The 17,371-nt window shown below is 42.5% G+C and overlaps 1 protein-coding gene across 3 annotated transcripts; it reads left to right on the top strand.

The window, feature by feature from the left end:
• The first annotated feature begins 1,232 nt into the window (after positions 1 to 1,232).
• Positions 1,233 to 17,025, top strand: APTX (aprataxin). Of its 3 annotated transcripts, none has more exons than XM_027549996.1 (8): positions 1,233 to 1,333; positions 7,280 to 7,416; positions 8,741 to 8,787; positions 9,022 to 9,324; positions 9,935 to 9,994; positions 10,873 to 11,099; positions 15,799 to 15,902; positions 16,742 to 17,025. In XM_027549996.1, the coding sequence occupies exons 2-8, from the start codon at positions 7,284 to 7,286 to the stop codon at positions 16,894 to 16,896; spliced, it is 1,029 nt and encodes a 342-aa protein (XP_027405797.1). In that variant the 5' UTR covers positions 1,233 to 1,333; positions 7,280 to 7,283; the 3' UTR covers positions 16,897 to 17,025. The 3 variants fall into 3 exon arrangements, with proteins under 3 accessions (XP_027405797.1, XP_027405798.1, XP_027405799.1); XM_027549997.1 differs by having other exon boundaries at positions 16,709 to 16,796; XM_027549998.1 differs by having other exon boundaries at positions 1,274 to 1,851; positions 16,742 to 17,021.
• The last annotated feature ends 346 nt before the right edge of the window (positions 17,026 to 17,371 follow it).

The following is a 17,371-nucleotide window of genomic DNA, read 5'->3' as shown; positions in this document are numbered from 1 at the left end:
GAGAAAGGGCTAGACCTAATAGGCTGGACATTTTTGCACAATATATGTTGAATGATCAATTAGAGTAATTCAATCCAATTTTGAATGCAAGACACACATAGGCAGGTCAGGTATTTATAGAAGCAGAGGCTAAGAGAAGCTTAATTCTTTGTGTGAGTGTGGTGCTCAGTCATGCCCAACTCTTTTCTACCCCAAGGACTATAGCCCACCAGGCTCCTCTGTCCATGGGATTTTCCAAGCAAGAATACTGGAGTGGGTTGCACTTTCCTTCTCTAGGGGATCTTCCCAACCAGGGATCAAAGTTGCGTCTTCTGCATTGGCGGGTGGATTCTTTACCACTGTGATGCTTGGAAAGTGCTTAATTCTGAGGGAACAACAAAACTGGTCAGGTCACCAGAACAGCCTCTCTTTACCTGGGACAATGTGAACCACATTCCACTGCCATGAGGCCTGTGCAGTCGCTGAGCTGTTCCCTGTGCTCCCGCACTTCCTGGTGTGACCTTAATATAAACCTGCATCTTTTCTGCTAACAAGGGCAGCTCTCCCTTGTTTCCTGGAAGATCCTCCTATTCTGTTTTGATAGCTGATATCTTCATCCTACCACTAAATCTCTATGTAAGGAAACGATATTCGAAAAGAGACACAGTTTTTCCATTTGCCAGAATGCCTTTGAATTCTTGCAGTTCATGACTCTTAGGGAACATCCTGGAACTGTCATAAAAATCAGTAAACATCTCATCCCAACATCCTGCTTTTCTCCTCCCTGACAGCCCCTCAGCCAGTTCATTCAGTGAAGACAGCATTAAAAAAAAATCTTAGCAGGTTTCTCCACTTCTGGCCCGTTCAGAACTTTCTCACTCAGAAAAGGGGAAAGCCGATTGTAGCTTCAAAAGGGTGCGGGAAAACAATGCCACAAGCAGGTACTGTCTACAGCGGAAACGGTGGCTTTAAAAGTAGTGAGCTTTCCTTATGAAGGGAAAATCAAAATGCTGCATGGCTGCCTAGAAGCGGCCACCGAGAGGATAGCTGCCTGAAGTGTCTCCCAATTCAGAGATTAAGAGGTAATGGCTGGGGAGCGGCTTTCGGATAGAGGGGAACTGGGAGAACTCATCGTTTTTTGGTTAACTGCCAGGAACCAAACTTGGACTGTGGCCCAGTTCGGGAACAAATGGGGCGGGCACTTCCCTATCCGGGCATCTGGCGAGATCCTCAGTCAGTCTTCCGACAGGCACTGGAAACGTCACAGGTTGCGCTCCAGTTTGTCTTGCAACGTCATCCTTCAGCGCCGGAAGTGGAGGAGTAACGTGAGCTTGTCGGCCTCAGCCGTCTCGAGGTAAGGCAGTTGTCGGCCTACCTCGTCTGCCTGCCGTGTTGAGAGCCGTGAGTGTGGGCCTCAATCGAGTCCGCTGCTACCCCTGAGTAATGTTCCCTGAATAACGCTCTCACGGCTCTTTCCCGGCAGGCCAGCAGGCGTTGCTCCATCCTCGGGCTCTAAGGTCCAGGGCTGGCCATTTCCCTCCTGCCGTGTTTCGGCGGCTGGCGGCGCTCGTGTTGGTCTCCACTGCACTTTGCGTTGGTTCTTCTGTGCGCCTGACACCTGAACCTAGCTTAGTCAGAACACAAGCAGAAGAAAGATTAGAGAGTGGGCACTGTCTGACCCAAGGAGGCTTCGCAGCCTGGGGACTTTGTTTTCTCCAGAAACGCTCCTTGAGAGGAACTTGAGGGCCTTCACAGCATCCACAGCTGGCCTTGTAGGAAGACCAGAAGAGTCAAGCCTTTTCTCACGCAGACCAGTGATAGCGGTTCAACAAATCAAGGCGATAATTTCCATGTGGAATTAATGTGGTCCAGGTTTGGAGCCTTTTGAGAATTTGATATATATCGGGAGCCATTAGAACACTGAGGACAGGACTACTCTCTTCAGGGAGACAGAACATTTGTGCCCTGTCACCTTCGTTGCAAGCAGTGTTGTCGGGTGATCTTTTAACATTTCCTTATAGCGCCTGTTTTCATCCTACCTTCACTATTAACGAGAGTGGTAATGGTGTTAAATGCTGGTTTTTTGCCAGATGCTGAACTTTTTATATCTTAATTTAGCCCTTGTGACAACAGTGTGGTGTAGAGCCATAATTAATATCGTTTTCCAGCTGAAGAAATGAAGACTTAGCTTAAATAACTGGCCTCAAATTATGCAGTGAGTAGTGGTGGAGGGAAGATTTGAACTCGAGCAGTTGGATTTCAGAGGTCTGGATGTTGTCCACTAATTTATATTGATTGTCTTCAGCTGTTTCTCAAGTGCCCAGACACCCTACTCTGTTGTTATCTGCTATTTTAGGGAGAAAATTGAGTTCATCCGATGTGCTTTCCCTCAAATTTCTACCCTTGCTTTCTCTTCATACACTCGTCAAGGTTGATACCACCTATCTATACCTTTCCTTCAGTATCAGATGATGAGCTGTCTCTTGATCAAAACAAATTTCTTTACCTTTGCTTCTGACCTTTCTTTTATATTTTCACCTATGAAACCTGGCTTTCATTTGTCTTTTCTTCCCTTATGTCCCAGTCATGTATAAACAAGGTCAGGTTACTCAGATCCCTGCTCCTTATCCCCCAAGCCAGAAAAAAGTTCCTGGTGATCCATCTTCCTTTAGCTCGAATACAGTAACTCTTCTCCTTATCCAGACTTTTTAAAGAGTATTCGAAATTCTGTATCCAATTCCTCACCTCTCATTCCCTTCTGCGGTCTAGCTTTCAGATCTATTATTCCCCTAAAGTTTTATACAGTAGTCACTAGTGATTTATTATCAAACCAAATATACATTCTTTAATCATTACACTTCCCTGGTGGCTCAGACACGAAAGAATCTGCCTGCAGTGCAGGAGACCAGGGTTCGATTACTAGGTTGGGAAGATCCCCTGGAAAAGGGAATGGCCACCCATTTCAGTATTCTTGCTTGGAGAATTCCATGAACAGAGGAGGCTGCTTGGTCACAATAGGGTCACAAGGAGTCGGACATGACTGAGAGACTAACACTTTCGATCATTACTGGATCCTTTTGCTGAAAACATGGTGATATTTTTACTCTTTATTCCTTTGCTTTTCAAGACAGTACACTAAGCTGATTTATTCAACAAACATTTATTGTGATATTGTGATACAGATGAACACATCAAAGTGCCTCCTTCCCTTGAAGAGCTTACATTTTAGCTTTTTTCCCCCCGAGTGCTTCCCTCACCAGTAATTTCTCCTGTGGATAGTCTTCCCTCCTTATCTAAAATGTTGGGTGCTTCCAAGGCTTGTGACTTTGGCCCACTGTTCTTTTTATGCTGTACGCACTGCTTGAATGAGCACATCAACTAGCATGGCTTTAACTCCTTCATGTATGCTCCCAAATTAAAGTGTCAGCTTAGACCTCTGCTGAGTTTCATTCTCACCTCTGGCTACCCTGCTCGATACCTTTGCCTGCTAGTCCCACAGACTGTTCAAATATTGTCTTCTCTGTACTTACTCTTAGCACATTCATCACTGTCTTGTTGATTTTACCCTCTAAGTATTTCTCAAATCTGTGTTCTTTTTTTCATCTGTATTAATGTCTTACTTTGAACCTTCTTTCACCTGAAGTATGATGGCCTTCTAACTGGTTTCCCTGCCTCTAGATCAATTCCCTGCATAACTATTCTTTACACTACCTACCATCCTCCCCCAAATGATCCTTGAAAACAAATCTGAGTCAAAGTCCTGCTTAGTAATATTTAAGATCATTTAAGATCTTAGTAATATTTAAAGATCTGTGCTTTCGTTCATCCTATCTTTTCTTTCATTAAGCAAATATTTATTGTTTACTAAATTGCAAAATCCATTAGAGCTTCTAAAGTTTGAGCTTCTCAACCCATCACCCAGGGCTCTGCTTCATCTGGACCTGCCTGCATCTCCAGCCTCGTATTGACCTCATACTTTAGGTTGTGGCAGCCCTGAACTGCTTCTTCACGTGTGTGCACTGTCCTGTTCCTTTTGAGTGGAATCTTCTCTTTGATTCCTTCCTCCACTTCCTGCTCCTCAGCTGATTAGGCTGCCCACTTTCACCTAATTAACCAGTTCATACATAAGCCTCATTTTAGGCCCATCTCTTATAGGAAACCTTCCTTGACACCTTTCTCCAAGGCTAGGTTGGGTATTCCAGCTTTGTGCTCCCATAACACCCTTTGCATGCTGTTGCTGCTGCTAAGTCGCTTCAGTCGTGTCCGACTCTGTGTGACCCCAAAGATGGCAGCCCACCAGGCTCCCCCATCCCTGGAATTCTCCAGGCAAGAACAGTGGAGTGGGTTGCCATTTCCTTCTCCAATGCGTGAAAGTGAAGATGCTCAGTCGTATCCGACTGTTAGCGACCCCATGGACTGCAGCTACCAGGCTCTTCCGTCCATGGGATTTTCCAGGCAAGAGTACTGGGTTGCCATTGTCTTCTCCGACCCTTTGCATAGACCAGTCATTATACTTTTCACATTTGTTGCATTTGTTTTTGAATCTCTGTCCTCCACAAGACTCTGAGCATCTCGAAGGCAGGTATGATGTATTATACCTGCATCATATACAGTGAGGCTTTTGCTGTCTTAGAGCTTGCAGTTTATGGTGTTTTACTGGATGGTTTATATTGACAGTTCAGGAACAGCCGTCTTTCTGTGCTCCCCATTTTCTAAAATACTTCGTTCCTACAAGTTGGAACTGTAGGCTGAAATGGATCAAGATACTGCTTAAGGTTAGTTATATAAGCATTGTGTCGTCACTGCTTCAGCCTCTCAAGGAATAGTAAATGGGAGCATTATAACGTCAGAACTTTAGGGAGACTGAAGCATCTGAGTGTGTGTCTGTAGGGCAGGAGGGGGAGTTCCTCTTATCCTGCAAAAGTCAGCTGTGCTCTCAGCTGCCCATTGGATTCCCTCCTGTCCTTGCTCTTCAGCTATTCTCTCTCCAGGGTCCTTTTATTATTCCTGTGAGTCGTCAGTCACCACATGACTTATTTCCCAATGTTTAATGAAAACATGCTTCACTGCTCATTCATCAGTTTCCATCAAGTGCAAACAAAGATCCCTCTGAGCACATAGCATTTAAAAGTGGGGTTTGCCTGTAGCACCATCATCACTTGACACTCTGGGTCAAGGATTTTAGATTTACAGCTGACTCTTCATGCTCTTGCATCAGCTTCTTCACAGAGGAGCTGCCTCTTAGACCTAACACTGGCCCACGTTATGTTAACAGCCTCCTGATGATCGCTGACTAGATTTCTCCACTCCAGCCTGCCTACACACAGCGTCATTTCACCTTGCTGTGCAACTCAGACCCTGGCAGTGGTCTCCTATGGATTGTTAAATCTCATGGCCTAGTTCCTGTTCTTTCAACACCTTTGCCTTTTTTTGGTGACTCTCTGGGGCACTTCCTCCGGGCTGGCCAACTAAGGTCTGCTTGCCCCTTACCCATGGCTTGTCACTGTTGAAATCTGTACTGTCACTTGTGCTTTTTGAAATGGAATGTCCACTCCCACTCGTTTTCTTCCTTATGGTCCCCTTGGCTCTTGACCTTTTCAACTGCACAGTTTCCGAAGCCTTCCCTGACTGATCCAGTTTCTGTGACTGCAAGTTCTCAGCACTCATTTGCTCACTCTGACTAGCATTATCCTATCTTTGTAAATGGTAATGAAACTCTGATGTTTAAAAATGTGGTTTCTTTTCCCTTCCCTCTGGATACAAAGCTTGTGCAGAGGGGCTGATTAAGTGCTGCCTTGCCTGCGAGAGGCATTTCTCGGAGAGAGGACATTAGAGGCTTGAGCATCGGTAAGCTTCTGGAACTGAGGGAAGCATCCCAAAGATCTAGTCCTGTCCCTCTCTGTTCCATGCTCTGCCTCCCTGGGTGATCTCATCCTCTTCTTTCACCCTAAATTCTATGACATATTGATGCCTCGCAAATATATACATTCAATTAAAGGCAAATATTTCCTTTTTGTGTCAGAGCTGGTCATAATTACAGCTTTAACAACCTTTGCTTTTATAAGCCTCTGATTCTTTCTCTTCCTTGAAACACTTTCAGGTTTACTTGAAACTGTGTCTCCCGAATTGCAATTCCTAAGACTCCAAATAAAACACTTTGTAGTCTCAAAAAAAAATTACCTCCCCAGTCCTGTCCCTTCTTTGAGCTTTGTACTGTATATCCCAGCGTGACTCTAGCATCTTCCACAGACAACTTAATCTAATTGTGTTTCAATCTGAAATCATCATATCTTCACTTGTCTTTTATCCCCATATTATGTCTTCTATGTATTCCTCATTTTGGTTAATGAGTATTTCCAAATTAAACATCTTGGTTGGTGTCTCCCTTGTTATTCCCCCAGTGCAGTCAGGAGTAAGTCCCCTTCACAGTTTTTCCTGGCTTTTTCCTCTTCATCCTCTTTCTTCAGGCCTCTTCCCTCTCCCAAATTTCTTCTCTTGCTCTTCTACTGATAACTCTATGTGACCATGAAAGTTGTTTTACAAAAGTATCAGCACCTGTAGTAGTGTCACTGCAAGTTGTGTATTGAATAAGGGTGCTATAATCACACTTTAGAAATAGTAGGTTTGTATGTTTATTATGACAATCTTCTGGCAGATGGCAGTACAATGTATTGTTCCAACATCAGTATGTTATGACAGTTAAGGACTAGAAACCTTGATTCCTGTGGAGAACATCCTCTGTTCTTGTGTCCTCAGTTCTCGGTCAGGCAAACTTCTTGTCCTTTAAAACCAAGTGTAAATATACCTTCCCCATGAAGCCTTTTTTTGATACTCCCTACAGGAGTCAGTCGTTCCTTTCCAAGGGCTAAGGCCATATGGCTACTCCCTTCTTATAGTAGACATTGCATTATGTTGTAATAATTGGTATATGAGTCTGCCCTGTTGTACTCTAGGCCCCTGAAGGATAGGGATAGTGTTTCATCATTCTTTAATCCTCAGCAGGTAGCTTAGTGTCCAGCATGTAGAGTATGTCAATAAACATAACAAATATTTGATTGCATAACATGATTCAGGCACAGAAGTAAATATTTTACCCACTTTGCCTTCTTTAATCCTCATGACACCTTCATGAGTCCTGTTATTATCACATTTTATAAGTGAGGCAATTCAGACTAGTGAGGTGAAGCCACTTGCCTCGAGAATGAGCAGCTGGTAAATGGCATATGTGATGGTGCTGGGGTGTGGCCCTGGAGGACATGTACTAGTTTTTCCAGTGCTTCTCTCGTGTTTTGTCACTCAGAGTAATGATGCGGGTGTGCTGGTTGGTGAGACAGGACAACCGGCACCAGCGAATCAAACTTCCACATTTGGAAACAGTCATGGTTGGGCGCAGCCCAGAGACCAAGATCGCCGACAAGAAGTGTTCTCGACAGCAAGGTAATTGGTCACAGGATTGTGGAGATTACTGTGTTTGGTTCCTTCAGATAGTGATAATCAAAGATGCACTTTTCCTGAATGCTACTGATGAAAACCTTTTCTGCCCCAAATCAAAACTCAGCAACTGAGCTCTTTTGGCTGATGACAGGGCTCTGTGCACTCCTGATTCCACCCTCTGAAAGTGGGTTCATATTCAGTGTTGGGAGCAGGCAGGTTCCATCCTGTTCTATGCGGTGGTGGAGCTGAGTCCTTGCTCCGCTTTGCCCAGGGAGGTTCCTCGTTGGGCAGGGAGACAGCTGAATTCTGGGATTTCTAGGTTGAAACCATGTCTGAGAAGTGATGGTTTCATCCTTTACACTTTGCCATACACAGAGGGAACTATCATTAAAAGATGATGGCGCCTGGCTCTTGGAATGTCTTTTCTGGAATTTAATGAAATGAAAGTCCTTAGGAAGAATCTTTACTGTGTGCCTCATTTTTTTTTTTTAACCTGTAAACTCCAGACGTGCTCACTGCTACCAGGTCTCCCCCTGCAGTGTGTTCCCCATGACAGGGATTCTTGAGACTTGGAGTCTGCAGCAGTGATTCTAGTTTTCCCCACATGTTAATATAAATGGGCAAAAGATACCGCTTCTTGCTCTCTGTCCCCCTTGTCATGAGAGCAGCTGTAGGGGTGTGTATGTCAGCCCATCCACTGCCTGTTCTCCTTGGAGAGAAGCTAGGATGTCTTTCCTTTGCTCCCTGTCTCTTGCCAGAATTTTTTTTGTTCACATATCTGAACCCAAATGTTTGGTGTTAACTTCTTCCCACACATGCTCAGACTGTTCTGTCCCAGCAGTCCTCTTTCTAGAATAGTTTCTGCACTCCTCCTACCCAAGGCCAGCTGAACTTCAGTTTCCCAGGAATGTATCTTTTATCTCTTTCTCTGTTGAAGGTTTCTGATCATGTCATGTAATAGGATAAGTCTGATTTGATCCTGAGCTATAAGAGCTTGTGAGGGAATTGGGTTCCATTCCCTGATTTCAGAGCCTATGATCCCGAGTGGGTCAAGGGCTCTGAATTAGGGAGACTTGTGAGGATTCAGTGACTCTGCCTTATAGAGATACTAGCAGTGGTTGAGGGAGCATGTACACTGTTGGGTACTGTATGGAAGGACCTGGAGCCCTAGTCCCCTGAATAATGAATGATTTTGCTCATGGGTCTTTGAGGAAAACCCTTGTCACATTGCTTCCTAGAGGGAGGCTTCATTGTCTTGTAGGGATAATAGGATCAAGTTGCTAGTTCTTCATGGCATTTGGGTTTACCTTTTTTCAATCTCTTTCAGTACAGTTGAAAGCAGAGTGTAACAAAGGATATGTCAAGGTAAAGCAGGTATGTCTATTTGTATCTTGGACTTCCATGTTCTACTTGATGATTGTCTTACACTGTTGACTTTAGAGTGTCTGTGCCAGCCAGTAAAGGCTCCTTGGTCATGTGTGGAAATGACAGAATAACAGAAGTGAATATTAAGCATAGTACTGGGCATGTAGTAAGTGGTGAACATAGGAGTAGCTATATTACTAATGATGTTACTGCTATTATAATTATTTTCTGGTTATTCCATAGGTAGGGGTCAATCCCACCAGCATTGACTCAGTCATAATTGGGAAGGACCAGGAGGTGAAGCTGCAGCCTGGCCAGGTCCTCTACCTGGTGAATGAACTTTATCCGTATATTATAGAGTTTGAGGAAGAGACAAAGAGCCCTGGCCTGGAGTCACACAGGAAGAGAAAGAGGTCAGGCAGTAGCGATCCTACAGAAAGGGGTGCTGACCCGGAAGCTGAGCCCAGCACAGGACTGGAACCTGGGAGCAACCCTCACCAGCTCTCTGTGCCTCCAAAGAAGGAGAAAGATGCATCCATCAAAAAGGTGAGGGAAGAGTGCTGGCTGGATAGGTGGCATGGAGAGTACATAAAATGTAATGTTGCTTAATTGTTTTGTACGCAGTCAAGCCCAGACACGTGTGAGGGATTATTATGATGAGAGAGTCACTTGTTTATGTCACCAGTCATTGGGATGAATATCCCTTTGTGTACTTTTCTCTTGAATTCCTGAGGTAAGCCAACTTGAAGGTAGGGTGAAATGGCACAGTGCTTCACATTGAGCTACTAAAATAGGACAGTCATCTGTCTCTCTATACAAGGTTAACATTGCAACACACTTCATAGATCCTGTGATTCACATCCTGATGTCAAAGTGGAAACTGAGGCTATAGGTGAAGTGGGAGAGGGGAAAGAAGATGCAATTCACATTCTGGTGTGTCCAGCTTCTGTCTAGACATGCAGCTCTGAATATGGGAAGAGAGTGGGAATAGCTTATGGTTTATAAAGGAAAAGATTGAGGTAAAGGGATTAATTTAATTCTTAAAGACTGACCTTATTTCCAAGTTTGGTTGGACGTTGCTGACATCCAGTGTTAACTAATGCCAAATTTAGCCATCTTGTTTGCAGTGTACACTGTCTTTTTTTGTTTGTTTTAGGAATCCTTGGGCCACTGGAGTCAAGGCTTGAAGATTTCTATGGAGGACCCCAAAATGCAGGTCAGAATAAATTTTGGCATCAAAATACTTTTCACATTGTAAATGATCACTCCACAGAGCTACAAATGAAATCCAAGGAGATCAGTCTTTCTGAATGAGATTTGTTTTATTAGGCTGTTTTGTGAGATCAAGTGGCTTGTCTCATTGTCAGTAAGTTAGAACTGGAATTCTTTAGAGAGAAAGCTAAGTTTTTCAAATGAGTATCTTCTCTGCATTGTCCCTCCTAAACTTCTGGGTACTATTATGGGATGTTGTGTTAAACTTAGTGTAGTCCTTTTCGACAAAGTGTCAGTTACTGTATGGTGACTATAGACCATATGTCTACTGTATGGTGACTATATACACTAGTGACAGTGTATAGTCACTGTATGGTGACTATACTGTATGGTGTTATGGCTGCCCTGGGATTAATAGACATCATCCTGGGAGGGGTCTGAGTTCTTAAATGACATCCTGGGATCACAGGGGGCAAGATCTGATAGGGCTTCTTGGAACACATGTGTGTGAGTCGTGTGGTCTGCTGGGCTAGAGTGGAGAAGAGTGCATTTGAATTCAGACCTGGGGGCTTTGCATCAGTTCCTCAGCAACTGTTTTGCAGTGTGCCTCTTTTCTGTGCTCTGTGTGTTGTGGTGACTGAAAACACAGACAGGAGTCAGCTAGGTCTGTGTTGGGATTCTAGACTTCCCACTTGGTAACTATGTGACCTGGCATATGACACAGCTTATCTGAGTCTCTGTGCGCTCATCTGTCAACATTGGGATAAGACCCTCTTCACAGGATTGTGGCAGGAGTTAAGTATGTTAGTGAACCTGACCATACCTGGCACACACAAGATGTCCAGCTGACGTCTGTTTCCTTCTCTTGTGCCCCTCTGCTAGGTTTACAAAGATGAGCAGGTGGTGGTGATAAAGGATAAATACCCCAAGGCTCGTTTCCACTGGCTGGTCTTACCTTGGGCCTCCATTTCCAGTCTGAAGGCAGTGACCAGAGAACATCTTGAGCTCCTCAGACACATGCACGCTGTTGGAGAGAAAGTGATTGCTGACTTCGCTGGGTCCAGCAAACTCCGCTTCCGATTGGGCTACCATGCCATTCCCAGCATGAGGTAAACCTTGTGGGGAGTGCTGGTGTGTTCTGGTTCCATCTCGGCAGACAGATGAATTCAGCCTGGGTCTGCTGAGTGTGCTGGTCACCCTGAGGTTCAGGGGATTGGGTGGGGTGTTTCCAAGGCAGGTGGGCTGAAACTTGCATGCTTTTGCCTGACTTGTTTGCAAGCCTTAAGTTCCTACTTCTGCTTATAATTTGATAACATACAGTTCTTTGTTCTTCTCAAATGTAAACTCTGAGAGCCTAACTTACAAACCAGATGAAGCAGCTTTATTACCTTCAGTGAAGAACTGTCACTTGACGGTAATAAAGTGACTTTTATCAGATTTTTCAGAAGTATCAATACCCTCTAAATGATTAGGGACCATTGCTTTGAAGGAGACAAGCATCACTGACTTCTTTCATGACAGCTTAGATCTCAGATTTAAGATAAAATGAGAAAAAAAGTGTAGAGACGGTTATCCTTTGGCTCATACCTGGAAGGATTCAGAAAGGAATGATTGATGCTTTTCAAAGAATGCAAGCAAGGCAGATCTTCAATTCTTTTGAGTTAAGCAACAAGATAAGAGGACTAATGGGATTTCTGAGTTTTTATTTTGGGGTGTTTTTCTTGGGGGGGTGTAAAATATACATAATATAAAATTTACTATTTTAACAGTTCAGTTGCATTAAGTAAATTCACATTGTTGTGCAACCATCACCACCATGTATTTCTAGAACCTTTTTTCATCTTCCTCATCTACCCCTCAGATCCCTTTCCCCCAGCCCCTTGCAACCACCATCCTACTTTCTGTTTTCATGAACTTGACTACCCTTCACTTTCACTTCAGGTACCTCATGTAAATGGAATTATATAGTATCCATTGTTTTGTGGCTGGCTTGTTTCACTTAGGATAGTGTCATCAAGGTTCATCCATACTGTAACATGTGTCAATTTCTTTTGTTTTATTTAACCACCCAACATTCTTTACATTTTATTAGGTGGATAATTGTGACTTAGGTTACTGGACACTTTAACACATGAAATTTTTGTGCTACATTTTTTCCCCATCCATACTCTTTGTTTTAAATCGAGGCATAATTTACATCCAATAAAATGTACAGTAAGATCTTTAGTTTAATCAGTCTTGACAAATGTGTATGCCATGTAACTATGACTGTGATCAAGATAAAGAACACAGAACTTTTCTATCATCTCCCAGGAAGTTCTTTTGTGCTTCTTTTTCTTTAATCCTCCCCTTAACCTCCAAGTGCTGTTCTCGTTTTTTTCAGCCTAGATTAGTTTTGTCTGTTCCAGAGCATCATATAAATGAAATCATACAATGTCTACTCTTTTTCTGTCTGGCTTTTTTTGGTCAGCGTAATAGATTTTGAGACTCATGCATGATGTTGTGTGTATCATGGATATACTTCATTTTTTTGTTCTTGTGTAAATACCTAGAAGTGGAATTGCTAGGTCTCAGGGTGGAAGTATGTTGTATCTCATTTAAAAAATATTTTTAAATTGTTAAAACCTTATTCACAACTATAGGGCAGAAAGTCACGCATGATCCTATTCCCCTTATGCTGCATACCTCATGATGACAGCCCTTGACCACAGAACCTTTTTCACATAGCAGTCGTGGTGTCCACACCTTTTTCATATAATGGATGCTGTTGTGCTAAGGAGAATGCTAAAGGCAAGAGCTGCGACTGGTGTGAGTGGGAAGCAAAATGAGCAGTAAGTTGTCAGGCACATATCCTTTTATGATCACTCTTTAGAAGTTTGAATAAGTTAAACCTAGGAAGGAAAAAGTAACAAATATTTTTTCTATTGTAAAAGTAATATATTTTCAGTTTAGAAAATATAAAGTATGAAGCAGAACAAAGATCTTCCATAATATCACCACTAATTAAACTCTAGACCTTATTCAAATTTCAGCCATTATTCTTTCCTTTTTTTTTTTCGCTCCAGGATCCCACATTGCGTTTATTTGTTGTCTCGCCTTAGTCTCCCTGATCTGTGACAATTCCTCCTCCTTTTCTGGTTTTCATGACCTGGACACTTTTGATGAGGACTGGCTAGTTGTTTTATGGGATGGCTCTCAATTACAGTTTGTTTGATGTTTTTTCATGATTAGATTGAGGTTGGTTTGTTTTTTTTTTTTTTGCCAAAATACCCCAGAAATGATACTGTGTCTTCTCAGTGCATCATATCAAGGAGTGCATGATGTCGATCAAGACAGTTTGTTGCTCCTGATGTTCACCTTGATCACTTTATTAAGGTGGTGTCTGCCAGGTTTTTCTACTCAAAGTTGCTATTTTTCCCTTGTAATTGATCAGTATCTTGGGGGGAGATGTTCTAAGATTATGCTACTAAATTTCTTTCTCCTCAGACTTTGGCCCAGTGACTTTAGCATCTACTGGTGGATCTTTTCTGCAACAGTTATTATGGTAGTGTTTACTTCATGGTAACTTTATGTTTCCCTCCTTCCTTCTAATTTATTAATCAGAATTTTTCTGTGTGGAAGAGTTGTTCTTTCTCCTCCATTATGTATTCTATACATGTATGGACTCAATGGATATTTATTTTATTATATAGGTTTTAATTTAATCTGTCTCTGTTTAGTTTCTTGCTCATATTGTTCCAGCGTTGATCATTGGAAATTCCTTTAGGTTGGTTCCTGTATCACTCTGACAGGCCCCAAACATTTTTTGAGCACATCCTTTTTTTCTGGCCCCTTACTTTTTGTAACAAGGTATTCTGCGCTTACATTTTTCCTGTTCTAGCTCTGGAATGAACCACTTCTCCAAAGAGCCATAGTTCCTTTTATTGGAGAATGACATAAACCAAGACTAGATCACGAGGTTTCTATAGAGAGAAATGGTTGGTTCCAGAGTGTCTTTGCTTCTAGGTTCTCTCAGCAGATGGAACTAGGAAATAGAAGCATGAATCCAACCCACACAGATACATACATGTCTCTATTTATTTCTCTGTTTACCTACCTGTGCATGTGTATGAAAAACGTGAGTTCATGCTGATACTTCTGATCCAGTCCTGTTCCACAGGTTCATTCTTGTCTTCCCCTTTCCTTTTTTGTGATTTCTTTCTCCAGTAGTGAGAAATTTGGCTCTCATTAGCTACAGTTAATTCACTTATGTATTCATTCCCAGTATAAACATAAAATAGTTGCAGAATTGCTTATCCACACTCACGTGAGAAAGACATTTATTCACTAGAGTACAGTATTTGTATAGCGTTCTTTTTATCTTTACAGAATCAAATCAAAATACTGTTTTCCAAACTTAATTAGGTTAATTATTTTCTTCCTGACCTCCTTCAGTGTAGTTCCCTTTTTATTTGTAATACAGTTAGTTTATTTGTTACTGCTTGTATTCCATTTTAAATTCCCACAAGGTACTGGTTTTGATGATTTATTGGAGGAATGTGAAATATTACTGATTCTGAGTCAAAGCTTTACAGAAAGTCATCCTTCTTGGTTTAACAAATCCTAAAGAGAACTGTTGGTTTTCTACCTCAAACCTGTTTTTCCCTTAAGCTTCTTCATCCCAGCAAGTGGCACCTCCCCAAACCCATATCTAATCCATTAATTGTTCCTGTTGGTTCTGTTCCAAAATATATTTAAAATTGGACTGCTTCTTGTCATCTCCACCTGTATAGCTCCTGTCTGAAACATGATTATTTTTGGTTTGGACTGCTGTGGCAGCCTCCTAACTTCTCTCTATATCCATCTTTCCCCTTCCTACAGTCCTTTTCCACACAGTAGCCAGAGTAATCTTTTAAAGTAACAAGCAGATAATAGCACATGTGTGTGTGCCAAGTCACTTCAGTTGTGTCTGACTCTATGCAACCTCATGGACTATAGCCCACCAGGCTCCTCTGTCCATGGGATTCTCCAGGCAAGAATACTGGAGTGGGTTGCCATGCCCTCCTCCAGGGGATCTTTCTGACCCAGGGGTCGAACCCACATCTCTTATGTCTCCTGCCATTGGCAGGTGGCTTCTTTACTACTAGCACCACCTAGGAAGCCCAGATAATAGCACTCCCCTGGTTAAAATCCTTCAGTGGTTCCTCAGTATGATTGGAATAAAATTCAAACCCTCTGTCAACCTATAAGACCCGTTATGATCCAGCTCCTCCCTAGTGCCTGCTCCTTGTTTCCAGCCACTCTGGCCGTTATTTTCTTTCTGCCACTCAGTTGCACCAAGCTCTTTTTCATACCAGGGCCTTCACACGTGGTCTCTCCACTCCCTGAAACTCTTTCAGATCTTTGCTTTCTCAGTTCAAATCTCTGCCTGGGAGAGGTTTTTTGTGAACATCCTAGCTACTTAAGGAGACAGCTTCTACCCCCTAGGCACACTATCCCATCTCCCTGTTTTGTTTTTTCTTAGCATTGTTGCAGTAACATTTTGAATCTTCCTTGTTTATTTGTTTACTTATTATTTATCTCCCTTCATTACAGTATAATTTCTATAAGGAATAGGCCTTTCCCATTTTGTTCACTGCTAAATTCCCAGTGCTAGAACAGTGCTTGGCCCTAGTAGGTACTTCATGAGCAGTAAATATTCTTCAGTGACTAGATGAATGAATGGAGTTAAGTGGAAACACTGTCAATATTTTGCATATTCATACTCTTACTTTTTGGCATTTTGATTATGCTAGCTTTAATTGTAAATATTTGTTTCCTCTCAACTAGCCATGTACACCTCCATGTGATCAGCCAGGATTTTGATTCTCCTTGCCTTAAAAACAAAAAACACTGGAATTCTTTCAATACTGAGTACTTCCTTGAATCACAAGGTAAACAGTATTGTTTAATTTTTACATTTGTTTTAGTTTCTCAGCTGTTCTTATACTTGATTCAGTTGTTTCCCTAAATAATAACTTGGCTTTGAAAACTCATGTACAAGTTTGTGTTACCTATACAGAGAACCCCATTAACAGAAACTGGATTGTTTTGGATTTTAGTAGGATTGCCACTTTGCTGTGAGCAGCCTTCTTGGGGGATGTAGAATGCTGTTATATCAGAGTCAGAAAAAATCAATGGGGGGCTTAAAAGGTTGTCCAGAGAATTATTGGAGTTCATGGATCTGAAAGCTCTGAATAGTTTTTTCTTTCTTTTGCCAGCAACTGGGAGGAGCTTGGTGGCTGCCTTCTGTCAAGAGTGGCTACTTAATAGGGGAAGCCTGTCTATATGTAGAAAGGAAGAATTTTCCATTGTGTATACTGTGGAACTTAAGTATGCTGGAATGTTAATGATGACATAGGCTAACTAGTGGTAAAGCCCTGTGATAATAAGCCTTTGACATAGTAACATGGATTGCTTAGAATGTATCCTAAAGGAATGTAATTATCTCAGAAATAGATTGCTCAGGGAACTCCCTGATGGTGTAGTGGTTAGAACTCCATGCTTTCACTGCTGAGGGCCCGGGTTCAGTCCCTCATTGGGGAACTAAGATCTCACAAGCTGTGTGGTGCTGCCAAAAAATCAAACAAACGAAACCCATTGCTCAGATTTAGAATCTGACCAAGCATATTTTCCCAACAGTTAATGTAACCTCAAGTTTACTCTATTTAAGGATAATTTTTGTATCTTGACTTTCCAGAGTAGCTGGACTCTGAACATTTTTCCCTTGCAGCTGTGATTGAGATGGTGCAAGAGGCTGGCAGGGTGACCGTCCGAGACGGGATGCCCGAGCTCCTGAAGCTGCCCCTCCGTTGTCACGAGTGCCAGCAGCTGCTGCCTTCCATCCCTCAGCTGAAGGAGCACCTCAGGAAGCACTGGTCCAAGTGATTCTGCGGAGCCTGACCTTCTGCAGCACGTGTACCTTATTGTTTAGAGCAAATTCCTGGCACCTGTTCTGGATTGCATGTGAATTTTCATTTCTTGAATTAAAACATGCATTTTTTCTTTTTTTACAAAGCTTGTTGTATTTCTGAGTGGCCACAATATGACGTGACCTGAAATAGTTCAGGAATTAGGAATTAGAGTTTGTCATGGGTGTGTTTTCTGCTGAGGGTGGCAGGGATAGTCCTGGCCCACCATCTCCAGGAGTCACGTCAGGTCTGACTAATGGGGGACAAAGCCTTGTTCAAACTGACCAAACACAGGATACGGAAGCAGAGAGCTGCTTATAAAGTCCTGTTCTTTACATTTATTCTCTCTCCTCAGAGGTAGGTGGTGCCATTTTATCAGAGCAGACATAATGATTTCTTGTTTACCCCGAAGGCACTGATTGTTCTCTGATCCTAATCTGGTCTGTAATATT

Source organism: Bos indicus x Bos taurus, chromosome 8, assembly GCF_003369695.1.
Source record: "Bos indicus x Bos taurus breed Angus x Brahman F1 hybrid chromosome 8, Bos_hybrid_MaternalHap_v2.0, whole genome shotgun sequence".
Classification (NCBI taxonomy): Eukaryota; Metazoa; Chordata; class Mammalia; order Artiodactyla; family Bovidae; genus Bos; species Bos indicus x Bos taurus.
The sequence above is the reverse complement of the archived record's forward strand: the minus strand, read 5'-3'. Positions and strand labels throughout refer to the sequence as shown.

Excerpts from the sequence above, each read along its gene's own strand:
- APTX (XM_027549998.1), top strand. Across the intron at positions 7,417-8,740 it reads GAAGTGTTCTCGACAGCAAG|TACAGTTGAAAGCAGAGTGT; the intron begins GTAATTGGTCAC and ends AATCTCTTTCAG. Across the intron at positions 9,325-9,934 it reads AAGATGCATCCATCAAAAAG|GAATCCTTGGGCCACTGGAG; the intron begins GTGAGGGAAGAG and ends TGTTTGTTTTAG.